This window comes from Psammomys obesus, unplaced genomic scaffold, assembly GCF_907164565.1.
Source record: "Psammomys obesus unplaced genomic scaffold, mPsaObe1.curated_primary_1811, whole genome shotgun sequence".
Taxonomy (NCBI): Eukaryota; Metazoa; Chordata; class Mammalia; order Rodentia; family Muridae; genus Psammomys; species Psammomys obesus.
In genome coordinates, this window is record NW_026587216.1 from 25974373 (window position 1) to 25997928 (window position 23556).

Below are 23556 nucleotides of genomic sequence, written 5' to 3' on the forward strand. Positions count from 1 at the left end.
GGTGTGGGAACGTCAGCTGAAGTTAATCAGTGGACATGTTGCAGGAGGAGGAAAAAATGTAACGTAACGCAGCTTCAGTATTCTGTGAACAACATTTGCTGAGGACAGGCGGGTGGGGAACAAGGTACCATTTGGAGACTGAAGAAGGTGGGAAAGATTCAATGAAGATGTTTCAGACACTTGACAAGACATGGAAACAGAGACTGTTCCACTATGGGATAGATCAAGGGACTGTAAAAAAAGAAAAGGCTCTGTTTAAGTGGAATCTATCACCAAGTTAACTGGGCCTGTGCTAGCATGCTCACTGGACGGTGCAGCTGGCCGAAGAGTGAGAAGTTGCCCATCCTGTGATTAGAGTTTGACAAAGCTTCCTTTGAGAACATGAGGCCACACAGCACCCAGAGTGGAGACTAGACATGGCAGGCCGTGGGTTCCCCACTAGCCACGTAAGGCTGATGAAGCTGGAGGGGGAGTCAGGCAGGGGGTTGGGAAGACAGCTGTTCTCATGAGTGCTATGAGTCTGGTGGAAGTGAGCAAATGAGGAAAATGGGACGTTTCTCGGAGGCGATGCGGTTTTAGGGCATGGTGTAGCTGGATCACCTCATAGTCAAACTAGAATGAATGTAATTAAGGGAAGAAGGAACCACGGAGAAAGGGGACGGAATTGATGCTCACCCAACCTGCTGCTATTCCATGTCCATTGGCTTTTCTGCACAGATTCATCATAGCACAGGCTGGCTCTCAATCTAGCAAGCAGAGTTTCCATTTGGGACTGAACTTGTTTTGCAGGTTGTTTTTGTTTTTTTTGATATATGGGAGAATGAGCACTCATCAAATGGATTGAGCACTTCTCGATTGCCCTGTAAGTTTGGAGATGTGTTTTCATGACCATAACACTCCAAACGCCATCCAGAAGTTGATGAACGTGGAATTACAGTGCAGGGGACTAGTTGGCTGATGGACACAGCTCACCATGCTGCAGTGGTCTTATAGTTGAGTCTCCGCTTACAGTACACAAAGAAGGTTTCTTGTTCTCATCGGTCAGCTTGCTATAAAGAATGCTAGAGTTTCCACATTTATTCTAAAATTGCTGACCACTCCTAGCCCGTGTCCCATCTTTCTCCTGCTGGCCTGCTTCCTCAGAAAAAGCATTTGCTGATGGTAATAATGGACAAGGTCCTGGTTTTCTTAAAGTAATTACGATTTAGTCCTGCCTTCTTGAGTTATTCCCAAGACACCTTGCTGAATTTGATTTTGACTTTCCTTAGGGAAGACCTCAATGGCTGATTTTTTCCTTTAGATCCTCTTTTTTTTTTTTTGGAAGCATAAGCTTGACTTTATTTAATGTGGGGTTTTTGATAGATTTTCAACATTTTTATCTGTACCTTAAAAAAAAAAATGCTTTTGGAGCCAGGGATGTAGTTCAGTTGCAGAGTCTTTTTCCTAGCATGCTATTCAACCAGGGGGAAAATAGAAATAGTTTGCTTCCTCATGCTTATAGAGAAACCCCCTTGCAGTTACTGTTGGGTTTCCTTCAGCTGTGGCAGTGCCACAGGTAATTATAAAAGCATGGCCTCTGGGCCTAGCACATTGCTGGGATGGTTATAATCTTTATCTTTTTAAAAATTCTTATCTGAGCATACACTACCCAGCAGCAGATGGGAAAACTGAGGTATCCAAAATCACGTGACCATTCAGGTAAGATGGAGTGGGGAAGACTCCAGTGGGCACAAATGCTCTTGTCTCTTCAACTCTTCAGTCATTGTATAACTGGCCATAACAAAGAAAGCCAGAAATAATTAGTTTTTTTTGTTTGTTTGTTTTTGTTTTTGAGAGCAAGTTTTTTGCTTACACACCCACGTGCATGCCTGTGTAGACCAAAGATCAATACGGGGTAGCTTTCTGTATCACTTTCCACCTTTACTTTTCGAGACAGGGTCTCTCATTAAACTGGAAGCTCCCTGTGTAGGCTAGACTGTCTGGTTTTAGGGAGCCCCTGTCTGCATTCTCCCTCCAGCACTGAGGTTACCAGCGTGTGCTGTCATGCCTAGTTTAGGTGAATTCTGGAGCTATGAACTCAGGTATTCGTGCCTACACAGCAAGCCAATTATCCACCGAACTGTCTCCCCAGCTCCTTAGAGAATATCTTACATCGCAATAAGTCATTAGGCCTCTGTTGATCAAAGCATCCGATTACAGGACTGATACAATCGCACACATCCTGGTAGTTACTCTGCGGACATCATCTCCCATTCAACAGAGAGCCTTTTTAGAAACTGGATTCAGTCGGACTCTTTAGTTCTTAGTATATAGATGGCTGTATTTGAACAACGGCAAAAGGCAATGATCTTGGGACCTAAAAGAAAAGTATCGTTTTCCCTTCCTTTCTTTTTTTGCCTAGTTTTAATGGATTTCAAGAACAATTGAAGTTCCTGGTGGGAGTAGGGGTTGCACTTGATTGAGCTTTATCATGCAGAGATGTAGATTTCAGGGGACCAGAGATAGAAGGGGTTTTGTTATAGGCCAACTTTCTCAGAGTAACTGTATAGTTCAAGCTATAGGACCATTGACCTTAGATTTGGCAGACTTAGAAGCAACTTGGACCAACAGCCTAGGCAATGGAAGAGTTCATCATCTTTTCTTGACATCTGGGCAAGGAAATTTCTACTTGAGATCATCCAGTAAACTTGCTAGCCTGGAAGCACCGAGGGAGGGAACTGGCAAGGTCCTACTTTCTAATCAAACCCCAGAGCTTGTGACACTGAGCCCCTACTGCCTTCTTCCAGCTCTAACTTTTGCAGAGTGCTACTTAACTTATTATTGTTTCATCAAGCTTTGCTCATGGACCTCTGAGTAAAGGAACTCCCCAAATTAAATCCCATTTTGGACACTTTGTGGCCTCTGATTTCAGTTTTTACATGTGAGAGAGACAAGGAGGTGATGTCTGACGAAGGACTCATCCTTGCAAAGTTTCCTATAATGATGATAACATCTGTGGAAAAGATGACCCATAGTAGGTATTTTACATAGTCAGTTTTCTTTTTAGCTCATTCTACCCTTTTGCACAGCATGTGGTATATGATTTGGAGTTCAGCCTCCTATTGGTGATCTGTCTAGAAAGTGGACTAGAACACTTGAGATTGCTTGATTTGATGAGGGCATTGTGTCAAGTCTTTAAAGGAACATGAAATATAATGTGGACATCATGAGCAGGAACCTCCCACCCCCTTGTAGTTACTGTTGGCTAGAGCTGTGGCAATGTCATGGTTAGGAAGAGCAAGAACATTAGGTGGCTGGTGGCATGGGGGGAGAAGGGAACGGCAGCCTTCTGTCAGAATGCATTAGCATCAACTAAGACTTCTAACCCAAAACAACTGGCAGAAAAGTGAAAACTTGAGTCAGAACTTGAATCTCACTGTTGTGTGGTCTACATGAAAACAATCAAGCAGAATGATTTCCATTAGTCTCGCTGCTTTTTTTCCCTCCCAACTTTGTTTAGAAACCATCTATGTAATTAATTTTTTTTTTGAAAATGGCTATCTGATCCATCTATTTATAATGCTCATGTGAAAACTGCTCATCATCTGTGGGTAAGATGCTTAGGACCAGGAGCTGAGCGGAATGATTACTGGGCCTTGTGTTTTGGAGAGATTGGTGACATTCTGAGACAGAAGAGTTGTTTTCTCCAGCATATTCTCCCATCGTAGAATGTTTTTACTTTGAGGAAGAAGCCTCCCTCCCTGAATGCTCTCTGATTAGAACCTTTGCTTCAGGGAACATAGACTTTCAGGTTGAAAGTGCATTTGAAATAAGAACGTAAGTCACTTTCACACGTAGGTTAGGAGCAGTCCAGTGATGGCACATCAAAAAAGGGATTCTAAAATTAGGGAGGAGAAAAACAGATGCTCTGAGTTCTGAAACAGTGTGGCTCTGTTTGGTGGTTTACAATGATTCTGTCATTCTGTTAGGAGTGGCTTTTGTGGACATTCTATAGTTGAAATTGAGAAATGTTATTTCTCAATGCTAGGAGCTTTGAAAAAAATTAAATATAGAGATAGGGACAAATAGATATGTATATCTATGTGTATGTATATAGAATATATATATATATTCTATTTTTTTGTTTCACACTGTCTTCTATCAATATTATGTCAAAATGGGAGAATTCCTTTTTTTTCTTCATAGTGAAAAACAACATTGATAAAATAGCCATATAAATACCATGGTGATAAGACTTTTATTAACCTGAGGTTGTGTCTGAACCATACTGGATATTTAAGGAAGTGTGTGTGGTGTGCGTGCGTGTGTGTGTGTGTGTGTGTGTGTGTGTGTGTGTAATATGTACATACCTGTTCTTAATCACCAAACAACCTGTGGGCTTAAGGATGGCCACTTATTCCCTATGTCTTCAAACCCTTTTAAAGTTTTTCTTCTGATTGCTTGGCTAAACAACAGTCTTTACACAAACACCAAGAAGTAATTTCACATTGTATATTATGTAAATTGTAAGTGATAGTTTTACTAATAAGCAAATTAGTAGGTGTATACTGTAAAAACAAATTTAATTTGTTTTGAGAGTCTTCCTTTAAAGGGCTGGTTCTCAACCTGTGGGTTGCAATCCCCAACAAGGGTTTCATATTAGATATCCTGCATATCAGCTATTTACATTACAATTCATCACAGTCGCAAAGTTATACTTATGAAGTAGCAATTAAATATTTTTATGGTTGGGGATCATCCTAAGATGAGGAACTGTATTAAAGGGTGGTAGAATCAGGAAGGTTGGAAATACTATCCTAAAAGGTACTTTGAAACTGAATGGCCATTCTTAAAGAAAAGAAATTTAATACGTGAATTTTTAAAAAGAGAGTCTAGTAAGAAAGCCTGATTTACATTCAAGTGAAAAGATATCATATGAAATGATTTCTTATCATTATTTTGAATGTTATATATTTTCTCCCATACCTTTACAAATGACTACTAATTCAATATATAATGTGTGTTTACTTTTGTAGTTAAAACAGAGCCAATGAGCAGCAGTGAAATAGCTTCAACAGCAGCAGACGGGTCTTTAGACAGTTTCTCAGGTTCAGGTAAGGAACAAAAATTAGATATTCCCGTTCCCACTAAGCACTGTATTCCTAGTTTATTATACAAGTATATGTGTTTGTGGAAGTGTGTGAGCATTCACAGATACAGATGCAAAAGGCGACTCTTCTCCAAATCACAGATGAACAAGCCCAGTGTTTGTATTCCCTTAGAAGTGTTTGTGAATAACATAGGTTTCCAAAGAAGAAGAGAAAAGGACTTGTTCTTTGTTCTTCAACTAAATTACCTTTATATGTGAATGATGCTTCTCCATGTATTTGTATCAATTTTGATACAAACCTGATCATGCAGATTTGCATGGGCAAAATTTGACTTCAAAACATCCCAAGCAGACTAAGTACCCTCAGACTTGACTCTCTTCTGAACAAGATCTCTGTTGGGCTGACTCTGTGAAGCAATGTTACATTCTTAGGTTTTCATCGCTCTCACGTTAATAAACAGTACACACATTTCATGTCTGTCACAATGAAAACACTCCTCAGAATTTATGGTGGCAGTGACTTCCTGGGATACCCTTGCCACATGCTTGCCAAGACACTCAGAGCAGCTTATTTTATTGAAAAATGATTTCTACCAAAGGCAGCTCTTAAATTGTATGTCCTTATTGTATTGTCTGCTTTGTTTTTAAGATCTGCATTTAAGAAGTGCTGTGCCTTCATAGAGTTATGATTGAAGAACTTGTTCTTAAAATCACATATTTACAACATACCACAATGGAAAGAAATTATATGAAGTAATAAAATTAAGTCTATATGCATGTTTTGGTATTCCTGATATTAGATGGGAATAGTAAGAAAATAACAAAGCATATAATGTCAGTTTCTTTTTTCACAAAACTTGTCATGGGATTTGACTCATCCCAGGCAGTGTGCTTTCTGCTATTATAAATTCATAGGTGTTTGAAAATGGTCCCAATTCAGAGCTTAATGGGATGGACAAATGGAAAATCATGCCAGTAGTTTAACAATAGCAGAGGGAAGCCCCAAGATTGCAAGAGCACCCAGGCAGGGATCTGGAAGAGATGAGGCCGAGGGAGACCATTAGGAAAGGCATCACAGACTAGATGTCTACACTCACATTTAGAAAACAAGTAGCAACACGGTGCACACATAACCATGGATGAGGACACTGACCAATTGGCTACCCCTGGGAGGAGACTATAGCTCAGAGGGCATGGAACTGTTGGAACTGAAAATGGTCTGACATTCCCAATGGGTAATGTGTGAGCAATATGGGTGTGCCACAGAGGGGTGGTTTCAGAGAACAAGGAGACCAGCATGCTCTGCCTGCCTTATTTTAGCAATGGAAGCACCAAAGCAGAGGCTGACACCTATGTTCGTTATTCACAGTCATGAGTGCTGGGTAATCTATGTATTTGGAGACACCTGAATTCAAGTGCAGTTTTTAAAGTTTTTGATTAATTTAATTATGAAACATTGAAGACTTATTCTGGCAATGGGATGGGAAAATGAGGGACTTTATACATTTATGAAGTAGAGTGGAAGTCATCCATGACCAATGGCCACTGGGTCAGTCAAACAAGACAGAAGACGAGCCAGGCGTAAATGGAGCATGTCTGACCCCTCAGTTCAGGGCATGTTGAATAAAAGGTGTGAGTTACCTGAAGATACCAGATATATTAATCGTTAGTGCTCAGATAGTTTGCAGATGTGAAGTTTGGAAGTATACAGAGTAGTAAAGTTAATTAAATTTATTAAGGTTGAACAGGGAAGCCAAGACCACACCCATTTATGTGTGTGTGTGTGTGTGTGTGTGTGTGTGTGTGTGTATGATAGGTAATCCCATGACAATGGAGATGAGGCACAGATACTGAACGAGAAGTGAAAGCAGAGAAGAATTTAAAAGCAACACTGTCTATGTGGCAGATTCATTTAAACACACATATTTACATGTGTGTATGTACATATAGGCATAGATACTTAAGTACAACATATGTGTAGACACATACATACACCCTAAACAAACCAAAAAAGCCAAAACAAACAACAACAAAAAATAATGACCTGAAAAAAAATATCTTGGTTTTATGAAATGAAAGGATGGGTTATATAAGAATATGGTCCTGGAAACCTGTGATGATGTACAGCTTTAGTCCTAACACTCAGAGGCAGAATTAGGCAGAGGTCTGAGTTTAAGACTGGCCTGGTCTACAGAGTGAGTTCCAGGTAATCCAGGGCTACCAAGAGAAACATCATTTCACAAAACCAAAGTTAAATAAAATAATAAAAAGTAAAAATAAAATAGTAATAGCTTTAGTGTCATCACTTTTATTTTTTAAAGACAGGAAATTTATTTATGTGAATATGTTTTTATATGTATGGGCACAGAAAAATGGTGTTTCAGTCTGGGTAGTGAGATAAATTTTGATTTTTTTTTCTGCTGTTGTCTATTTCCCAAAGTCTTTTTATTGGGCATATGGGTAGCACTTACTGATTCAAAAAGCAGTACTTTTAAAGTGCAAGTTAAACAGCATGGACTACAGGGGTAACAGAATTTGAAGGGATTCTGTCTCTTGTTACCTTTGTATTCTTGACACCTATGGCAGCCACCTTTGCTTCACCTTTGCTCAGTGAAGTAACAGTGGTAAGTGAATGAGTGAGTAGTGAATTCGGCTTTCTGTGTTTGCCTCTGAAGTGTCTCAAAGTGAAGGTTAGCGATGCTTGTGAATTTGCAGAGTTGTTTGAGACTGAGGAGATGCTGTGGAGGATAGGAAAGCATGGGGAGACTGCTTACACACTTCAAAGAGGGTAGACAGTGCAGTCAAAGGTCCAAACAAAGCCAGAGCTCTTGAACTTGGAATATGTGCCTACCAGGTGAGCTTTCCCATTAAAGCAATAGTTCTCAACCCCTTTGGGGTCATGACCCCTTTGAGGCTCACATATCAGATATTCTTCATGTCAGACAATCACATTGTGATTTCTTACAGTAGCAAAATTACAACTTGAGGAACTGTATTGAAGGGTTGCAATGTTAGGAAGGCTTTAAGGCTTAGCATCCGAGGTGGAAAGACAGTTGGTTTGATCCAGAGTTAAGAACTTGGCAGAACTGAGAGTATTTACAGGGAATACTAGTATACACTAATTTCTCATGCCTCCCGCTGTCTCAACAGAGAAAATACAACCCAATAATAACTTGACAGGAGACAACGGCGTCAGGAATCCTGCATCTCATGATGGCATTGGAAGAGATATAAAATGACAACAGGCAGCTGGAAATGCTGGAAAGAATAGTCTAATAGTCTCCTCCTAATCTCCACATCAGTGAGACCCCACCACACAGTTCTACAGTTAGTTCTCGGGACTTCCGTGCTTAGCCTTCATCACTGCTTCTGAAATCATTTTCCATTATCTGCCTTCTTGTTTCTGGTGTAGCCCTGTGAGAACAGAGTTTCTTGGTATTATCCATACTTACACTGCCAGTAGATATGAGCATATCGAGTGCATTAAGAGGTAGCTGATACATGTTGCCTAAATGAAGGAATGAAATGGCCAACATTCTTGTGGTTTGAGATGTGAAATGGAGAAATAAAAAGCTTGGACTATGGTCTTGGACCAGAGTGGAGATCAGGACAGAAAAAAGTTCCAGGATAATTATATTGGGACCTGTTGGGAGATCCTGCCAAATACGAAGACATCTTCCCACTGCAAGGGAAGTAGTAGTCACTAGGGGATAGCCATCACAGGGATGTTGAAGAGCTTTTATTGAGCCTCAAGGAATGAAAGGTTTTTCAGAAGAGTAGCAAACAAATGCTTTGATAAGCAGCTGACTGTGGTATTTGTAGTACCTTGAATTTAAGCTAGTTGAAAGTGGCTACTTTGAAAAGATACGTAGGAAAAGCAAGTCCCTAGAATAGAACTTAAGTATAGTTGGAGGAATACATTGTTTAATCTAGAAAAGATCTTATTTTCTGCAGCATCGCTACATGAGGGAAAAAAGGAAAGAAGCGGCTGATCTGGGGAGTGGGGAGAAGACGTAAGAAGCAGAATGCGGTAGAAACAAAGTTCTTTCATTCTCTTAGAAAACACTCAAGAAAGAGAAGAAGGTACAGGGCCACTCTGGTGGTGCCAGCATCATCTTTGTCTCATGAGGGAGTCCTTTAGGGTTTCCCCTCCTACTCTCAGTGTGGGGACCCTAAAGGAGACTGCTCCATTTGTAGAGGCATGGGGTAGGCTTGAAAACTGCATCATTGTTTATTGTGTTTTCAAACCACTGTGATGGTAGCTCATTTGTGTGTGTGTGTGTGTGTGTGCGTGCGCGCGCACACACACACACTCATGCCATGGTATAGACGCCAGAAGACAATCAAGAATAAATTCTCTCTGTCCACCATGGAGGTCCCAGGGGTCAAAATGAAGTCTTTAGGCTTGCCACCGAGCACTGCTAGCTCTCATTCCATCCCTTACATTCTTATTTTAGTGATTTGAATTTTGAAGGACCATCTCGATTCTAAACAATGTGTTTGTAAGGCTTTTAACTCACCTGCCAGTTCCCCCAAATCTAAACTTGTTGGTAGTTGTTAGTTAAGCATCCATTTTGGCATCAAGCCTACACTGTCAGGTGGCATCACAAAATAGAAACTAAGGTGCATTGTGAGGAGGAAACCCTCATGAATGACAAGTATGGCTTCCTTATTAACTCATTATAAAAAGATGTAAGTTTAATGGTCTGCTTTTGAAGCAAATGAAAGGTGCTCAAAGAACAGTAAAAGTGTGGTTGAGGTTTGTTTTTAGAGGGAGGGTGGTTTTTGGAGGGGTCATCTGAGCATAGGCTGATGAATGAAGGAATGATTTTTGGTTAGGGAGCTTGGACATATTGGTACTTCCGGTTTTTGCATGATCGGATTTTCATGTTTAAGGAGTCATTGTTTGGGGCTGAGGAAATAAGCCAGCAGAAAAGTCCTTGTCCCAGAAGTTTGAGAACATGAATTAGATTTCCTGTTCCCATGTAAAACTCAAAAAAATCGGGTGGTGAAGGCTTGGGGAAACCCTGATGTTGGCCTCTAGCTTCCTCACATAACTGTGTGCAATTAGATGAAGGCACACATACATGCATGTACACATCACTGCATGGAAAGGGCTTTATGGGGACATGGTTTGAATCAGGAGTTCAGCATTTTCCTGGTTCAAAAGAAAATTGACTGGCTTCTCACATCTTCCCAGAGGAGCCAATGGGTCAGGAATCATGGGCCAGGATCTTGTTAGAAGAAAATGGTGGGGGAGAAAAAGATAGGCTATCTAGAACTGATTAGGTTGTCTACTAGTCTATACATTTCAACAAGGCGGTTGAGTGACTCACAGCTCCCCCAGACCTGCCATCCATCATGGGTGTTATCAGTGGCCAGGATAAGCCCTCAAAACATGTCACTGGCCAGGATAAGCCCTCGAATCGGGCATCCTCGTATCTATAAAGATGGATTTCAGAACTTGACTGCATACTCTTTGCTGGGTTACTTCCTTTCAGCAGAGACACGGGAGGCGCCTGCTTTTATTACTGTGTGGTGGGTCAGAGCAGCGCAATAAAGGAGCGGAAGTGAGAAGCTGTCAGATTTGGGTATTTTGAAGGATTCGAAAAGGGAGCTGATGGCCCTGGTGATTAAAGAGTATGTGAGCATGGAGGACAGAGTGAAGTCACATCTGTGCTCCGGCCTGGCTGGTGGGGCTATGTTGCCAGGGATAACCAGGAGTGGACTAAGCACAGAAGACTTTGGAGTCTTCTCTTGAGCTGCTTATGATGGTCGGAAATATGTAGAAATTTTCGGTGCATTCGATTAGAGGAATAACAGCAAGTCTTCATGGTTCTTCACTGTGAAGAACACTGTAGAAGATACTGTTTTCTCCAATTTACAGCACAAAAAATCCACACCAGGCTCCTTTTGTACAGCCTGGAATAGCAGATCCATCTTTCAGTTCGGTTTTTAAAAACCCACCTTTGCTTATAACCCCAGTTTCATTTTACTTTTGATACTTTGTGTGTAAGGGTGTGTTCGCATGTATTTTTGTATGTGGTCACACTTGTGCCATGTGTGCATATGAAGGTCAGAGACAACTTTTTGGGGTCATCCTTCCTCCATCATGTGGATCTCAGGGACCGAACTCAGGCCCTCAGGTTTTGCAATCCCATTTTACCCACTGAGATATTTCACAGGGTTACGATCGCATCCTTATTACCTAAGTATTACTTATTGGTTGTTTATCATGTGCTAGATCGTATCGGGAGCAGAGGAAACAGGCATGAGGGGTCCCCAGCCCCTCAAGATCATAGTTTTCAGAGGAAAAGTCAGAGCTGCACACGAAATCACGCTAAGCAGAATGCAGTGCACGTGGAGGTGCTTTGCAGATAGACGCAGTGCTCCAAGAAAGGACAGAGAAAGAAGATAGTATCCTGAAGAAAGGTGACAGTTTGGTCCCTGTGGTGGTAGGTTTGTCGAATAGAGGAAAAAAGGGCTTTCTAAGGCAGGGGGTCCACCTTGAAGACCATCCGGGACAAACCTGAAGCAGATGATGGGTACAGGAGTCCTGAAGTCCAGGAGGGTTGCCTTACACCAGAGGCAGGAGGTTAGGGAAGCCTCAGTCTCCTTGCATCCTTTGCCAAGGAATTTGACAGGTATTCCTTGAATAACTTAAGTGGCTACAAGACTGTGGGCAACAGGATGGGTGTAGAGTGGCTTCACTGAAGCAAGGTCTCTGTGGTGGCAGTAGGAAGCGAGGGTAGAGCGTGATGGTGGTAAGGCAAGTGTCCACATGGCCACTGCAGTCATCTCAGTGTGACATGAGGAGGTCGGGAGGCAGGGCTTGAGTCCTGGATGAAAGATGGGTGTGAGGGTGAGGGTCATGGCTAGATCAGCAGGCTGTCTTAAGATTTGACATGGGTGAACGGAAGGAGGACCTGACGTGGTGACTGAGGCTTCTAGTTTCTGTAGAGGATGGGAGAGGAATGTGTGCTTTGATGGAAAGAGACTATAGGAGATGAGTTCAAAGGCCAGTGTGTTTGTGTCTCTACTCCTCTGTCTTCAAAGATGTTACTTCTGTCTGTCCTGCGTACCTCATGTGTAAACCATGAGTCAAAAGTTCTAGCATTTCCTGGACAGCTGGTGATGATGCTTACTGAGGAGAATTTAGGAAGCAGAAGAGAGGCTGGGGGAAGATAGCTCACTCGGTACTTGTGTGTGAGAATGAAGACTTAAGTTTGAGCCTACAAACTACATTAAAAAAAAAAAAATCCAGTCATTGTGGCCTTTGCTTGTAATCTTAGTCCAGGAGAGATGGAGTTAAATTGATCCCTGGGACTCACTGGCCAGTCAGCCTAAGCAGCACACCAGAGACTCTGCCTGAGGAAGGATACCCAAAGTTAGCCTCTGTCCTTTGCCTCCACACACACCTACACAAGCATGCACCTGTCTATACATGCACATGTGTACATGTTCATACCATGTAAATGTAGACAGAAGGGCAAGGTTAGGGGCAGCAATGGCAAGAATCAGAGAAAATCATTTATGAATACAAACACTGCATGAATGACTTCCTGGGAATTATCTCACTTAGTCTTTTCGAGGCTCCAATGAGGTCTAGCTAGAAGCAAGCATTGTTGCCATTTTTATGTGAAAGCTGGGAGTAAAATGACTTGGGCTCACGTCTGAGATTTGGGATTTGAATTTGAGCTGAAGTTAAATGCTGATTCAGGTTCTGTACTCAGTTTCCATACCCTGAGTCCCCAAGTTCTCATTACTTTCATGTGTACACACACATGCAGTGCATGTATTTTGAGCACAAGTTCCACAGACTTACTATGTGCTAATGTCTCCCGGTGTTTTCTTAGTAAAAAACACTGCTGGGTGCAAGTTGCTGAGATGATAACCTTTTCAAGAATTGTGTGACCCAGGAGTGGAAAACAGATCTAGAGCTAGAAAAGAATCAAGTGGATATCTCTGGCTCCCATCATCAGGTGGCATTGTGGCATTCTCTTTCTAACGAATTGTTTTTAATTCTGATTGTCCAAAGGAGGTAACTCTTTCCAGCAACCTGCAGACACCATCTACCTTACCCTTGGCCTCCTTTTATGCTTAGAGAAGGGCAGTGGAAGAACTCGTCTCTTCAAGTGGCCTGGACAAGTGTCAGGCAGCCCCGATAGTCTTTACTGGATGGTAACCCATCCCTCCCTTCTAGAAACTGAAGCATTTCACGAGTCTCCCCCCAGGGAGGACAGAGTTTGTCTTTCTATGATTGCTCCCGCAACATCCAGCAAGGGGCTTGGCACCAAGTAGGTATTCAGTAAGTGCCCAAAGCTAGGGGGACGTGTACCAGGTTGTCCTGCCATTTCTTTCCTGTGGATTCAGTCCCTTCTCACAGTGACACCAGGGATGGAAATCTGGCAGCTTGCAAGGCTAGAATGTACCCAGACCTGTTTGTTGTCCCTGGATTATGTCTCATTTGTTTGAGTGGAGAAAGAGAGCTCATCTCTTCTGAGAGTCTAATCAAAATCTCCCAATTTCTCCCAAGCACCCATTGGGAATGAAGTGTAACACCCATAAATGCACCATGTGACTAATGAGAAAACACATGACTGGGAGTACGTGGGTTTTTGATGAGAGTATGAGAGTATGGGTGGAATAAGCTAACATGCAAGAGAGCCTCTGAAGACAGTGATGATCAACGGAAGAACAAAGCAACCATATTGCATTTTATAGGAATTGCACCAAAAACACAATGCATTCTAGTCAGGGGGAGGCTGGGAAGTTTGAAGGGAAAAATATGTATTCACAAATAAACGCATATTTTCATGTGTAGGTAAGTTGTCCTATTTTTAGCAAAAGCCAACTTTTTAAACCCTTATACTATTGGAAATGGGTTTTTGCTTTTTACAGTTTGAATGAGAGTCAAAGAACATTTGCGAGATGCCTTGTGAGTTTCTGAAACATCTAGAGCCAAGAAAACCTGATTAAGAGAAATTAAGCTTGCCTTGAATACTGATTGCTTCTTTAAGGAAAAAAAAAAGACTGTTTGCTTGAGCATGCAATTTGAATACATACAGCTAATAGAACAGAAACACACAGAGCAGACCAAGAATGAACAGGCTGGGTCTGCAACCTGACACATTCAAGATAGCTGTAGGAATGCAGTTTTACTTAACGACATGGTTAAATCAACACAGGCAAATGTGGCTCGCTCCTATTTCCATACACAGAGAGATTAGACCATGCTTCGTGCTACTACATGCCAAGGTTTTTGTGTGTTCCTGAAGCATATAGACAATGGGCAGAGGACTTTCAGCCTCCTACATCCAATTAAGCCTGGCTTTCTTGAGGGAGACCATCAAACATGTTGACAAGTATTTAGGGCTATATCTTCATTTTTTTTTAAAGTATATTTAAAATCAGAAACAATCAGCACTTTTGTGTCTCATTTTTTTAAGGTTTGTCTTTATTTTGTGTGTATGTGTATGTGTCTGTCTACCATGGTATGCGTTGCCTGAGGAGGCCGTGAGAAGGCATGGGATCCCCTAGACCTGAGGTTAGGGGACATGTGGGTGGGTGCTGGGGATGAAACCCGGAAGAGCAGAGGCAGTGCTCTTATCTGATGAGCCAGCTCTCTAGCCCTTTGACTTCCCATTAGAAAGACCATATGAAATCATGTGTACAAATCACAGAGGTCAAATACCTGCCATTTTCTATGGCAGTGCCATAGGTCATGACATACCAGTGTCTTGTTTGTTTCTCTTTGTTTGTTTGCATGCTGAGTACTCTCCCTGAGTTCCTGTACATCACTGTGTTCTCTTTTTCCTCAGCTCTCGGAAGCAGCAGTTTTAGTCCAAGACCAGCTCACCCATTCTCTCCACCACAGATTTATCCTTCCAAGTAAGATGTATTTTCTCTTAATCGATATACATAACTTTTCTGAGTAGACTTTACCTTATTCCAAGTCACGTCTGTGCCCACGTTACATGTCAATTTAAGTAGCAGTGAATTTTGTAGAGGCTTAATTAAATACTTATATATGCAAATTTATGTTAAGTACCACCTGGTAGTACTAGAGTACTTTGAACTGCTTTGTCGATGCTAGTGGAAAGTTTGACTGTAAGAAACACTCTTTAACTGGAATTTGTGATGTAGATGTTCATTTTTACCTTGCATGTTTCCATCTAATGCATGGGCTTTCTATTTTCTGTCATTCCTGACAAATAGCAGACCATACCCACATATTCTCCCTACCCCTTCCTCACAAACTATGGCTGCATATGGGCAAACACAGTTTACCACAGGAATGCAACAAGCCACAGCCTATGCCACGTACCCACAGCCGGGACAGCCCTACGGAATTTCCTCCTATGGTGAGTCACTGGGCCATTATTTTTTGTGGTGTATTCTTGTGGGCCTCTGCTGTGTGTCTGAGAGTAGTACTGTCACAGTTTTGCTTTAAATTCTCAGTTATTCTTGCTAGGGAGCTTTGTGAGGACAGTGACCTCTTACCTTGAGGTCAGAGGGGGTGAACAGGTCGCCTGGGTCTTAGGCCCCTTGCTTACCGTTCTTTCTGCTTATATCTGAATTTGGCATCTGAGCACTTGACTCTGGCATCCAAAGTATTTTTTGTGCATATTTGTGATAAAACTTCTATGAATGAAGTCTTTTGGGGTAAAGATCCATTTCCTGTTTATCAGATGCCTAGCTATGATTAGGGAAGTACACGCAGAATTCAACAATCTCTTGCTTGCCCCAAACCTGGGGGTGGTTACATGATCAAATTTCAACATTATCACCCATTAGGAAAAGTGATCTATATATCGCCTCCTGGACCGCACTTTAAAGCTGTGGATCAGGAAGCATTCAAAGCTCACATGCCATTTGTTCCTTCCCACCTGGAGATTATCTTTATCTTGGTGTAATTTAACTCAGTTGTGATGGGGTCAGTCCCTGTAAATTAAAAATAAAGCCAGCCAAATCCCGAAGTTCTATCTATAAAAGATGTCAGATTTCAAAATACATTTTCTTCAATTGAGTTGTGATTGCAGTTTTTCAACCAATGAAACCAAAAAGAAGTATATTAATACAGGGTATTTTATTAAGGAAAAAAAAAACCCACAGAAGGATCAAGAAAAAGCACTTGATATTCATAGAAGACTAGAAGAATTGGTTCTTTTGTAGGTGATACCATTTGCACATTTTGGTAGCTCTTTCATTAGACTTTGGTTGGTACAATTTTTTTGTTTTGTGTACTTCCCAGCAATATACTGAAAGCATTGCTGTTCTGTTAAAGTATTTCACTACCCATTAGAAGCTAAACAGCTTTCTTCTGCTCAGTGGTGCTGTCTCCTGACCTCAAATATTCTGGCCATCTATTGGTTTCTTTTAAAATACATGGAAATAAAGTGTAACTTATATATAACTCCAGTTTCTGTAGTTTTATTCCAAAAACCTCAGAACTAAATGTCACCCTGCACAGTGTTTTTTTTTTTTTCCTTTTTAAAGCAGGCTTTAGAAATAGCATTAAAATGGACTTTCTAAAATTGCCTTTCATCTCTATAACTTTTATTCAGTTTTATGCTGTAGAAGATAATGGATCAATTTTTCATAGTAGTCCTTTAAAATACCCTGGAGTTGAAGGAAGACCTGCAGTCTGCATTGTTCAGCTTGTATGCTGCAAAGGCGGTCACAGCAGTGTTCAGTGTATGTGCTCAGAACTGAGTTGGTAGGAAATTGTTTGACATGCCCATGGGTTTCTCAGGAGATAGGATACAAAGCATCTGTGCTGCCAGGGGGACGTTCCCCCCATCACTACCCTACGGCCATCTTCATGTTGCTCTCTTTTATTCTTTTTCGCATTCAGCCATGGTGGGGCTCAAGCTGCTCCTTTGCAGTTTCTGTGCTTGGAGCTAGAGCCTCAGCTCTAAATCATGAGTGAATGAACCTGCTATCAGAGCAGAGAGCAGAAGTGGAAGAGTGAAAATGTAGTTGTTTTTGTGTTACTGGAGGATGGAGATGGAGGAGGAGGCTCGCTGAAAAGGACATCAACCCTAGCCATTCCCTGGGTACCAGTCTCCTGGGAATGATTGTCAGTCCTTAGCATTTTCTTGACCTCTCCCCTCCTTTTTGTTCTTTCTGAGCCTTGGTTACAAGGAGATGCTCCAAGTGCTTCTGACGGAGAGGGTCTATTGTCCACTGGCAATATGGTGGCATTGTCCTCTTTAGTGCATTGTAGAGGGAAGAACACATGGGTTAGACTTTCCATTGCAGATATTCAAGGACTGCATGATCTTAAAATACTTTTTCTAAGAGCCCATGACCCCAGTAGTTCTATATAGAACTGTGAAAAAGAAAAAAGATAGGCATAGATTTTCATAGTGAGAATAGCAGATAGGCTAGAAAAAGAGTATTGCAGCTTAGATTTGACCTATGGCTCATCTGCTCTCAGGCATGCAGGAAAGTGATTTCCTGCCCAAGAGTAGACATTCTGGAGGTAGGTGTGGCTGTTGGTATTTTCTACCTCTTCTTGCTTCTCCAGCTCTGTTCTTAGAACAGCAGTCCCCCATCTGGAACCACCAAAGTAAAAGCAGGTGGTCCAGTTAGTGCTGGAAGGAGATCAGGACACCCTTGAGTGGAGAAAAAAGGGGGAAAGTCCTTACTGGTGACACCATGGAAATAAAGGGAGTTTCTAGAATTATCTAGCCACCTGTCTGGTATGTTTCTAGCAGGGAAGGTGTGTTTCTAGCATCATTTACATGTTTGAGTTGTTCATTTACCCAAAATTACCTGTACACATCACATATGTTTTTCCATGTTAAGATTGTTCTAAGTTTTCAATGTTAAGGTCATTGTGGTCATTCAGAAATCCTCAAGAAATGAAAGTAGCCTCTTCCAGCCAAGTCAGATTCTTTCACTGCCTCAGGATAATTACCTAACTTCATTGTACCAGTGAAGTTCCCCTAAAATGGAACTAAGCAGCAAAACTGCTGTGTATCCTAGATCCTAAAGATATAATTTATCTTCAGCAAAAACCAAGATTATTAAAAAATGTGAATTCTCTTGGCAAGAATGTTTCTGTCTTTCTTCTTTGGGAATTAGGAATAGTTGTTCATTTTTATGACTGCCTTTATTTATAATTAAGAGCAGTGGCTATCTCAGTGTTGCCAATTCACAGTCTGGAGTAAGTGTGCCAGCCTGGTGCTATGGGAAGTATTTGAAGTCTATAAATAAAATTTTTTTCTGTAATCCCATAAAACATAAACTTGCACTTACATAATAACATAAAGTCAAATGTACCTTAGCTTCCAGGTAGAAGAATTACGTTTGAGTATTTGAAAATAAGTAAAGATAAAAAGGGTGCTACTGGCCACTTTCGCATGCTAATAAATCACTCTGCTGTTTTAGAAATTCAGTTCTTTGACATTCAAAAGTTTCCTTTCCAGAAAGACCTAGATCAGTGGTTCTCTACCTGGGGTCATGACCCCAGGTCGTGGGGTCTTTACATTTTGATTCATAACAGTAGCAAAATTAAAGTGATGAAGTAACTATGAAATAGTTTTATGGTTGGAGGTCACCACAACATGAAGAACTATCTTAAAGGGTCACAGCATTAGGAAGGTTGAGAGCCACTATATAGTGGGAAGAAAGCCCCTCTATCATTTTATACTCTATGTTGCTTTCTTTGACTTGAAAATGTCATCAAAGTTGAGAGAAAAGATTGCCATGGTGGGGACTGAGTCATCACTTCTCAGGGAATAGGAGATTTAGTGACTGTGGAACTGTGGGTTCAACCTTTCATTATGATTATCTCTGACTATGATAGAGTGACCTACTCTAGTAAAACAACAAAAGTAATTATGGAAATGGTACATCAAGAGTTGTACTTTCTAGAAATCTGAATGCAGACAAATCAAAGAGAATCATGTGAAAAATGTTTAAATCTAGACTTGCTAAAAAATATTGTACTTGTGGCTTATGGCATCCGACTACAAGTGGAAGAGTTGGGGAGTACTTGTGACTTGGCAGTTGTGGGATGTGTGCTTGTCTGTTTTTACCAACTTGTGAAAATGAACAGATAGATCAGCTATCACTCACTGATTTAGGTGCATTGTGGGCAGGCATCAAGACAGAAGGTGGATTGTCACAGTCCCAGTCACCTGGACAGACTGGATTCCTCAGCTACGGCACAAGCTTTGGTACCCCTCAACCTGGACAGGCACCGTACAGCTACCAGATGCAAGGTGTGTATACAGCCTCTCTTTGAAAAGTTCCCTCAGTGGCTGGCTGTTCATGTCTAAAGCAAACGGGATGTTTCCTTAGCTGGGAGTTGGTGAGGCAAGTGGTCTGGGCTCGGAGGCAGGGCATCAGAGCATTTCCCTGCTGCTCTCAGGATCAGGATTTCTATGTTTATGTGAAAGAAGTAGATGGCACCATCTATAAAGGTGATATTTCAGACGCTCTATTTTTATTTTCAATGCTGAAGCTTCTGCTTCTGTGTCTCCTACCAGTTAGAAAAAGAGAATGAAAAGTAAAGGGAGTTAACCACATAAAAGATTGTGGGGGGGAGGGGAAGCCCCTGGATACGGTATTGCCAACCAACTATCCTAAGAGGGGACTGGCTTCTTCATTTCAGTGATGGTGTGGCATTGGGGGACAGCCTCCTCTGCTCCACAGAGACAGTGTGTGATGTGTATTGACTCAGTGGTCTACCAAAGACCAAATTAAATTTACACAGATCCAGTTATAGCTCTCCAGTGGAGCCTCCAGATAATGCTTCCGAGAACCAGTGTCTGGGTCTGTGTTTCAAATTGCAGAGAAAACATGACATAGGTGCGATTCAGGCGGAATGACAGCTCAAGTATGGGTTGTCAGAGCCTTTTCAAGGCTACGTGGCTACCGCTTGTGATTAGCAGATTGTTACCAGGCAAATGCATCTGTAAAGTACTGGAGAATAAGTTTCACATAATTAAGCATTTTCAGATACCTGGTTTTGTTTTGTTTGTTAACCAGACATCAGCGTCACTATTTGGTTTTCTGTGATGTAAAGACAGTTAGATTGACTTCTCATTCCTGCTTCCTGGCTGATTTTCAATTTTTGTGTTTATTATGTGGTTATTACATTATTTGTTGAGGATAAATTATAAAATATAGGGAAGCAAAAATAATCTTCTATTCCATAAAATCCCTGTCATTCTTTTATATGTGCATCTGTGCATTTGCCATAGGCAATTGCATTGCTCCGTATTGTTTCCTCGAGACTATATTCACTATGGAATAGATTTTAAACATCTTTTTACAAGAGAAAGTTATTTTTTATTTTATTTTTATTAATTACAGTTTATTCACTTTCTGTCCCAGCTGTAGCCCCATCCCAATTCCACCCTCCCTCCCTTTCTTCTCCTATGCCCCTCCCCCAGTCCAATGATAGGGGTGGTCTTCCTTCCCTTCCATCAGTAAGTTATTTTTATAAAACATCATTTTAGTGGCTGCATGAAACTCAGGAGCAATGTATTTAAATTTAACCATTTCCCTAAACTGTACATTTATAGCAATGCTCTGCAAACCTTATCTGTATTTTTAATTATTTCTCTTGATGAGTGCAAGTGTGACATTTCTAGGCAAATTCTTTTATGCTTTCTAAGAATTTCTTGTGTACTTACATGAGGAATGAATCATTATAGGGGAGTACACACATTGATGTTAACTCTGTTATGTTTACATGTATGTTTTAAAACCAAACAGATAAAATTCATTTCTTCTATTCACTGGTATTCATTGTTCTTCAATGATTTATTATATTGAGGTTCTTACTCTTCTTCTACTGCTTCATAAGCATATTTCTACTTAATGGCTTTCATTTTTTTAGTTTTTTTTTAACCATATATCGAGTTAAAATGCTATCGGTTACTAAATTTTCATATTTGGTATACAAAAAAAAAGGGTTGAATGATAAGGTTTTGAATGTATAATGGCTACAGAATAAGACAGTGTTACAGTAGACAGGATTTATTGGTAAAGGGAAGCTCCTTATATGCTAGATTCCAAAACTTTTAAGTCGTTTTGGAACAGGTTTTACACATACTGAATTTCAGTTGAGTGGAGACGAAGGAGGAACAAAGGTTGGTGGAGACCCTGCAGTGATGAGTTTCACAGACCTGGAACAATGGAAGACACCATTCACCAGAGAGCTATTTGCTCACAGGGTCTTGTCAAAGAGACAGAGACAACCAAATGCACTGAGCCACTGTAAATGGCTCCAGACCATGAGGAAAATAAACAGGGTACTGTGGGGGTTCCACTGCCCACCAGGCATCTGAGCCTACTGGAACAGAAGCAATATCAAAGGAGAAGGAGACACACTGAATGCAGAGGCTTTCCTCTGAGGAGAGGAAGCCAATGCAAGCTTCCAGCGAGTTTGGTGTTGACTCAGACAAACAGTTCCATTAAAACGATTTTATTGGATATGTGTGGGTGTTTTGTCTACATGTATGCACATGCACCACATGCATGTCTAGTCCCATAGGGCTCAGCATGCTTACATGCATGTGGAACTTAAGGCCCGCATATCTGCCCTTTCCTATCACCACAAGGGCTGGGATTCCTCCATGTCTGGCTGTTCTTACACAGGTGTCGAGAATCTGTTTTATTTTATACAATTTATTCGTTCTACATCTCAATTGAAGCCGCCTCCCTCAACTGCTCCCCATCCCACCCTCCCTCCTTCTTCCCCCATCCCCTTTTCCTAGTCCACTGAAGCGAAGGCCATCTGCCCTTAGCTTATCAAGTCTCATCAGGATTGCCTGGATCCTCTTCCTCCTGGCCTAGCCAGGCCACATCACCAGGGGCAATTGATCACTCAGGTCTTTTTGCTCATGCAGCAAGCACTTTAACAACTGAGTCACCTCAGCCAGTTCCAAATGTACCACTATTCAATGTAGGATGAAAACATTTGCCATTGTTCAATGGTTTTGTCTGCCTGCTTGTGGAGGCTGTGACTTCAAAGCATCTTTTCTGGTTTCCCTTCCTCGCTCCCTTTCTTCCTCTTTCCCTTCCTCCCTCCATCTCTTTCTCTTTTTTTCTCTCACAGTTTTATTTTGACATACAGCCTTACTACCTAGCTCAGGTTAGCCTTAGACTTGCCATGTAGCCAAGGTAGCCCAGAATGTTTATGGCCTCATCCTGCCAAGTTTTGGGCAGATAGACATGTGCCACTAGGCTCAGCCCAAGTATCTTCTCAAGCGTCAAGCCCAAGATTAAGAAATTCTTCATGTGTCTAGGTGTATGTCTGTGTGAGGGTATGTACATGTGTGTATTCCTGGGGCAGGGGGGTAGCCACAGAATCTAGAAGAGGGCATCAGAAACCCCGGCGCTGGAGTTGCAGGTGGTTGTAGCGACCAGACTCTGATCTCTGAGAGTGCCACAATCTTTCTGAATCCTAGTGTGCGTCTTAGAGTATTTTCTTTTTTGCCATCTATAAAATGACTTTCAAAATTCCTTACACTGCATTAATTCCTAATGAACAACGCTACCGCTTTTCTCAGTTTCTTCTGGGGCTGGCTACAGCGTAGACTGGATGTCTGCAAGATCCCAGCTTTAATTCCCAAATGGAACAAGAACTGATCGGCCAGCTGAAAGATGGATCAGAATGTATTTTTAGCCATCCAGGGTATTTTTCCCCTAGTTTTCTCCTTCGAGTGTGTGTGGGGAGGGTGCGAGGTTGGTGATGGAGCTTTTCAGTCTTTAAAGTATAGGATGGGTCCCCAGAGTTGGCTGCTGAAGCGTCACAGTCACCAGTGGAAACACCTGGGTACTTTAGATGACTCAAGCAAACTGAAGGGTAGCACCTGCTTCCTCTAAGCACCCCAGTGGCTGACTTGAAGAGAACAGGTGCTTGTCATCAGTCCTGACATGTTCAGACTCAGAGAAGTGCTTGCTATAAAGATGGAGTTCGAGAGCTTTGATCCTGGGTGGAGAATACGGTTCTGAAATCATGGCACTAGGCCTGCTAGCTGCCTCTGTTTCTCATCTCAGATACATAGAGATGGCGCATCCCATGAGAAAAAATGAGGTGGCATTAAGATTTTATCAGCAAATTACTCTGACCTACATGGAACTTACCATGAAAACTCCTGAGGTGGTTTCACATTTACTATCTCCTCTGTGGTGGTGATCAAGTAATTGTTATTACCATTATCATTATTTATTATTATTACTATTATTATCCAATTTTTGTGATAATTCTAGATTGTGGAACATCATCTATCTCACTTCCCAATGGGGTGAGGCATATATGGTATAATATATATTTTATGTAACATAAATTTCTACATCTGTGCACATATATGTGAAGTATGATTAAGGTGTACATAATAAAATATATTTTGAATTTTTCTAAGCAACAAAAATTCAAATAAGCAAAACAAGAAGAAAGGAAAATAAACAAAACAAATCAGAGCTAAATCTAAGTAATGTTT

At 41.3% G+C, this 23556-nt stretch overlaps 1 protein-coding gene across 6 annotated transcripts in view; it reads left to right on the forward strand.

Moving 5' to 3' along the window:
• Eya1 (EYA transcriptional coactivator and phosphatase 1) overlaps positions 1 to 23556 on the forward strand; it is a 139899-nt gene that overhangs the window by 22129 nt on the left and 94214 nt on the right. The window contains exons 4-7 of one of the 6 annotated variants that reach the window (XM_055603269.1): positions 5016 to 5093; positions 14911 to 14980; positions 15308 to 15453; positions 19186 to 19323. In XM_055603269.1, coding sequence (XP_055459244.1) covers positions 5016 to 5093; positions 14911 to 14980; positions 15308 to 15453; positions 19186 to 19323 — 432 coding nt within the window. The remainder of the gene's footprint in view (positions 1 to 5015; positions 5094 to 14910; positions 14981 to 15307; positions 15454 to 19185; positions 19324 to 23556) is intronic. The other 5 variants (XM_055603270.1, XM_055603271.1, XM_055603266.1 and 2 more) reach the window with 5 other exon arrangements.